This window comes from Formica exsecta, unplaced genomic scaffold (assembly GCF_003651465.1).
Source record: "Formica exsecta isolate Colony F162 unplaced genomic scaffold, ASM365146v1 scaffold62, whole genome shotgun sequence".
Taxonomy (NCBI): Eukaryota; Metazoa; Arthropoda; class Insecta; order Hymenoptera; family Formicidae; genus Formica; species Formica exsecta.
This window is the reverse complement of record NW_021853381.1, coordinates 64,931-71,276: the sequence shown is the minus strand read 5'-3', so window position 1 is coordinate 71,276 and position 6,346 is coordinate 64,931. Positions and strand designations below refer to the sequence as shown.

Below are 6,346 nucleotides of genomic sequence, written 5' to 3'. Positions count from 1 at the left end.
TATATATATAGTGCATGGATGAGTAATATCGATAGATCGATCATTGTTAATAATAGGAATATTAATGTTTTATTGTTTTACTGTTCCTTAATACAACGTTTTTAAATAATAATGACTTATAGTAAATTGAATAATAATAGGTGCGTGCGGAGAAGGTAAATGTGTCGACAAGGATATCGGCTTCGATTGTTATTGTCCGATCGGAAAGACGGGATCACGATGCGAGCATTCGGTGAACATTCACGATCCAGCTTTCCGTAATGAGAGGGCTTATCTCGCGTACGAGACTCCGAAAGCTCTTAGACGGTAAGTACATTCACTCATCCATCGAACGCACGTGCACGCATTACTTTTTAATGGATTATTCTTGATCGATGTTACAAGCGCCTAGGATCGAACATATTGTCATGGTGATTATGTCTCATGTGTAATATTTATCGTATTTTATGAGTTTCCTTAAATAATTATTTGCATATATAGCTTACGTATTAAAAATGATTGAATTAAGAGAAATTGATAGAACATATTCGGTAAAATCAATTTTTTTCAAATATGTTGTGAGATTTAAAGTATTAAATAATAATAATAATAATTATATACTTAAAAATAATTTTACACAAATAAATCCTTTTTTTTTGCATTCTCGCGAAATTTTCAAGATACATAAAAAGCCCTGTCTAGACAGAATCGTCATAAATGGAAATTCCCTATAAATGAATCTTCACATCTTTGACAAACTAACAGATTTAACTATAATTGGAATATAGGTACTAATCTGATTGCCAGTGCATCTGAACATCATCAAGCATCCTAATTACTAAAATTCTTTTCAGGGAGAGAGAGAGTTCGACCACTATACACAGTCGATCACGATTACGCAACGCACAAATTAGGCAACCACGATCAAGGCCACATCACCACAATAATTTGCACCACACAAAACATTAGCTAAACTTAGCACCAATTTTACGCACTTACAGAATCATTACTTATCCAATCTCACAGTAGTAATCTACTTCTCCCCGTAGATCTAATCAACCTCCATATACATATGAGCTATTTAAAATTATCAAAATACTCCTGTACGAGAAGATTTAATTTCGATTTATTTGCGATTTATCACTGCCTGTTTTTTTTTTCTTTGTTTGGTATGTATAGTAGCAATGTAAGGATAAAGCAACGAGTTTGTAACAGATATTTTGCAAGAAGCCTGCCTAGTGCGTAGTTCCTTAATGGACGTCATGGTGCTGTAACGTTAGAACATCAGTCAATTGAATTAGTAATTAATGTTTTGTACAGCTTTTTAATTAATACACTTAACGCGTTACTCTTTTTTTAGTCATTATTAATTATTAAAAGTAATATGCGCGCGTGAAGTCACTGCCAAATCAGTTACATTTGACAATAGTCCCAATTCAAGCTTAGAAAACGTCAAAGTCGTAATACCCATATACGTGTATATGACAGTTATATATGACAAAACATATGTAAAATGTTTGTACTTATGTCTAAGATTCTATATCTAATATAAATATTTAAAAAAGAGATATTTCATGTACGAGTGATCGTTTATATATTTAGTGAGTGGGGGGACTAATATCATGCTATACAAATAAATATTTTTAAAGCAAAATTAATGTAATAAGTTACACATTGTAGCTTAAGACGACAACGTTTTATTCAATTTCACCACTTGTATGTTGTTAAAAAAAGGTAAGTTTTAAGATATAGACACATTATTTTTTTATATAACACATATTTATCTTCTGATGTGTTGCTTATATATTTTGTATTTTTACATGTATACTACATATATGTGTGCTTATGTAAACCCTTCTCCTCCCCTTTCCTTGTTTATATTCGTATAATTAATAGTTTTAGAAATAATAACTATATAAGAAATATATTAATAAATACATTATTTGCATGTACCTCTCATCTGCAAGTTATAACAGATTTTTCCAAAAAATGCTCCGTATTTAAATAAACTTTAATTAACATTTTCTATAAAAAAGAGTAAGACAAAAAATAGAACTTTATATTTATATTTTACGCAATACACAAGAAAAAATAAAAGTGTGCAAGAGTATGTGCCCCCGTTGAGTTTTATAATAAAAATAAACTAAGTAAAAACACACATACAAAGGAATAATTAATACGTGATATATATATACCACGTATGATATTCGCTTAAAGTCCTTTCTGCGAATGTGCAATAATACATTCTTTTACATTCCATATACCTAATTTTAGGCTTAAGGTAACCATGAGTTTTAACCCTACGGACTCCGGGGATGGAATCTTGATGTATTGTTCTCAAAATGACGAAGGCCTCGGAGATTTTGCAGCGCTCATAATAAAGGACAAGCACATTGAATTCCGCTTCGATATCGGCTCCGGAATGGCAACCATAAGATCACCTTATGCAATCCAACCTGGTGTATGGACGTACGTAACGATGAATCGAGACTTCAAAAAAGCCAAATTGTCAGTGAACAGCGAGCCATTTGTGGAAGCTGAATCACCCGGAGCTTCCAGAACCATGATCTTAAATACACCTCTTTACATCGGAGGAGTGGATCGCAGAAAAATCACGATCAATAGGAACGTTGGTGTCGACCATAGTTTTCGTGGATGTATAAGCGAAGTAAGAATACTATTAATTATATATATAAGACAGATAACGATATATACGATCCCATACCGTTAATCATGATTATCTAACATTATTATTTTAATAATAAATTCTTTAAAAAATTTATAGAATTAATTCTTTATTAACGGAAATGAAATAAAAAATCTCTTTCTTTTTAGTTTTAAATATTTAATAAATCTTTAATTAAATCCAAGTAAAATTTTTGCAGTATTTTCAAATAAAATTATTTATGGATGTAATGGGAGTATATAGTTATAAATATACAATAATAATTAGCAACTTTAATGTGCAGTAGACAAAGAGAATCTCTCTTCATTTTTAACATATATATTTTTTTTTTATTTATGTTATGATATATATAGCTCGAAGTTTTGTCAGTCAGTTTGGACATATTGAAATCATCGATTGACGCAGCCAATATCGAGAACTGTTCGATGTCTCAGCTGAATCAGACAATAATGCATACTACTATCACAACTTTGGCACCATCTACTCAGCCGCCAACAACATTGTTCGATCCTTGCGCATGGAACCCTTGCATCCACGGCATATGTCAAAGTTCAAATATGTATGATTATTCGTGTACATGCGAATACGGATATGTGGGCAGAAACTGTGAGAATGTATTGAAGCAATGCGAATTACTTACACCGTGTAAAAATGGGGGTTCTTGCACCGATCTTCACGGATCTTACAAATGCGATTGTCGCCTCGGTTACAACGGACAGAACTGCGAAAAGTGTAAGTAAGATTATAAATATAAATTAGATAAATGTATATTTTACAAAATGCTATAAATAATAAAAATATCATATAATATTTATAATAATTATAATAATTATTATAATTATTATAATGTTTGATTATAAATCACATGATTATATCTTTGTAGTGGCAGAGATCACGTACGATGTTGCCTTCAAAGGAGATGGCTGGTTGGAACTAGACAGATCTGTTATGACGCACGAAGAAGAACGTGAAGTTTTAGGCCTTGAAATCAGTACAAATAAGAGTAACGGACTGATTATGTGGCATGGTCAAACCTTGAATGATCTAACACCCGATGATTACATCGCCGTTGCTGTAGTAGATGGGTATGTACGACATATATACTGCAATATAATTTTTACACAAAAATAAAATAGTTAAGGTTTATGTAAAATTAGAAACAAACAATCTTTCTTTGACCTAAATATATATATATATTAATTTTTTTCCAAATCATTATAATACTATTCACGCTGCTTTAGTTTCAAGATATTGATAAATCTAAAGATTAATGCCTTTTGTATTATCTAGATACGTAGAGTATCAGTACAATTTAGGCTCCGGTCCCGCTGTAATTCGCGTCACCGCTCAGCGGGTCGATGACGGAGAACGACATAGAATAATTCTGAAACGTCAAGGAAGCGATGGTAGCATCGAATTGAACGGCGAGCACACCGAGAGCGGTGTAAGCGATGGACTTCAACAGATCTTGAACGCAAGAGGTAGCGTTTACTTGGGCGGATTGCCGGATTACGCGATGGCTTACGGAAGATACCATGACGGATTCTCCGGTTGCATTTACACTTTAGAGGTACAAGACTCAGGGGCTATCGATATCGGCGAGAAGGCTATCAGAGGAGTAAACGTATCGCCGTGTACGAGGTAAGATGTAAATAAGATATCTTTAGTAAAGAAAAAAGAAAATGTTATAAATTCTCTATTAATAAATTTAATATATTTAAATATTCGAATTAGCAAGTGACAGTAAAAATTCGGTAAAACAAAATGACATTTTATAGAGATGTGACTAATCTCGTTGGATATTTTTACACGCTGCTCACAGAGTAAGATGGATTCCATCTTCACTCGTATTCACAGACGCAGACGCAGATGTATTCGATGCGTTTGTCCCACCGCCACCGGTGAACATTATTCATCCGAAACCCGCGTCCAATCTGGCCGCGTGTGACATAACGAGTTATTCATTGTTAATTATACTTCAAAATTTGATTGCTTTGACTAGAGATATTAAGGAACAAAGTGTACTTTTCGCGCTATTATGCGTAGACGCAATTAACGTTTTCAAGGGCTTATTAAGCTAAATAATAGAGTGTTATATAATACTACATAAAATATATTCTCGATCTAACTTGTCGGAAATACATGTTTCTCTTTAGACCAAGAACGGCGATTATTAAATCGAACACCAATGTATAATATTTTAAAAGATATGTATTTCCACAAGTTTGCATACGATATGTATCTAATAAATTTGTAAATTGTTTAATGCTTAACCGACATATCGGAAATACTGCGGCGAAACTACGGTATGTCACTTTCTATCATTTCTGACATTCTTCTGTCGCGAATAATGATATATTTAACATTAATTTATCATTATGTGCGTACGACGAATTTATTATTAATTACTCATCGATTTTACATGTTTTTATTTTGCAGTGATCGAACTGATAGACCTCCCACACGTGGTGACCTCAGCTAAGAAAATGATCTGCATCTGAAAAACGTTATTGCGAGTTCGTATTGTTATACAAGCGGTAGTACAGTTGATGTAAATGTTGAATCTAAAAGCCAAAAGTATAGTCATTAAATTTTTCATACATATCTAATGTTTTGAAAAAAAACATTACAAGATAGAGGATCAAAAGCAAATCTGATATCATAGCTAATCAAACGTTGTCAGAACATTAAGATATATATAACATTAAAAGATACAACTTTTCGATTACGATAAGAGAATAATTTTGTGGATGGGATATCCTGCTCATATAAAAATCGAAAAGTAACACACATATTTAACCAATAAAGAAATACATGTATTTCTTTAACTCTACGGTTTGTAAACGATTTTCAGTGAGACAGAGCGTGAAAGATACGAAAGTGACTGTTACTAAACGAGCAACAAAACAATTTTATATCCGTAGATATACAGAATCCATCATGCATTAATGTATCGCTATCGATATTTATATATATATATAGGCGAATAATCAAGAATATATAATATAGGTAATGAATTAATAACAGCATCATCGAACGCACGTACAGTACTTTTGTATATTAAAAGGTTTAAATCAGTTTATACGTGATATATAAACGAAGAAAGTTAATACATACATGAAAGAGAATCGCGATAGGTAAGTCAAAATGATGTAATGAGGTAAAGAATATGTGTTGCTACATATATAAAATTTATATTGAATAAATTATGAGACACAATATATGCGCACTGTGCGGATAATTAGAACGGTCTCTAATATTCTCTATATTTAAGACTTTATGAAAGTAAAACGTACAATTTGAAAGTAATAACAATTATTGCTTGCGCGCGCAGCCGCCAAGATCGTATCTACGCAATTAGATTATTATTTAGAAAATCAATTAAAGTGCAATATTTATCATATAAATGCAAATACTTCTATTGTAATTGCATACATTAAAAGAAACAGGCAATTGATTTAAATCTTTCTAAATCCACTGAATTATACTTAATGTTAGATATACATATTTCTAAACGAATGTTTTTATATTGGTACAATTTACCGAGTAATTGATTGCTAATTTTAAACACATTTTCCCTACGTGCAATATAATTACGTATCTATTTTATAAGTTTATACGAGATAAAGTAGAAAATACATACGCATATTCTCCTAATGTATATAATAATTAAAAATGCGA

The 6,346-nt window shown here is 31.8% G+C and overlaps 1 protein-coding gene across 2 annotated transcripts; it reads left to right on the top strand.

The window, feature by feature from the left end:
* Nucleotides 1-950: 950 nt before the first annotated feature.
* On the top strand, nt 951-5,627 carry LOC115242745 (basement membrane-specific heparan sulfate proteoglycan core protein). 2 transcript variants are annotated; one of them, XM_029819269.1, is made up of 6 exons: nt 951-2,647; nt 3,019-3,397; nt 3,549-3,750; nt 3,956-4,306; nt 4,488-4,971; nt 5,105-5,627. In XM_029819269.1, the coding sequence occupies exons 1-5, from the start codon at nt 2,267-2,269 to the stop codon at nt 4,744-4,746; spliced, it is 1,572 nt and encodes a 523-aa protein (XP_029675129.1). In that variant the 5' UTR covers nt 951-2,266; the 3' UTR covers nt 4,747-4,971; nt 5,105-5,627. The 2 variants fall into 2 exon arrangements, with proteins under 2 accessions (XP_029675129.1, XP_029675130.1); XM_029819270.1 differs by lacking the exon at nt 4,488-4,971.
* Nucleotides 5,628-6,346: the final 719 nt, after the last annotated feature.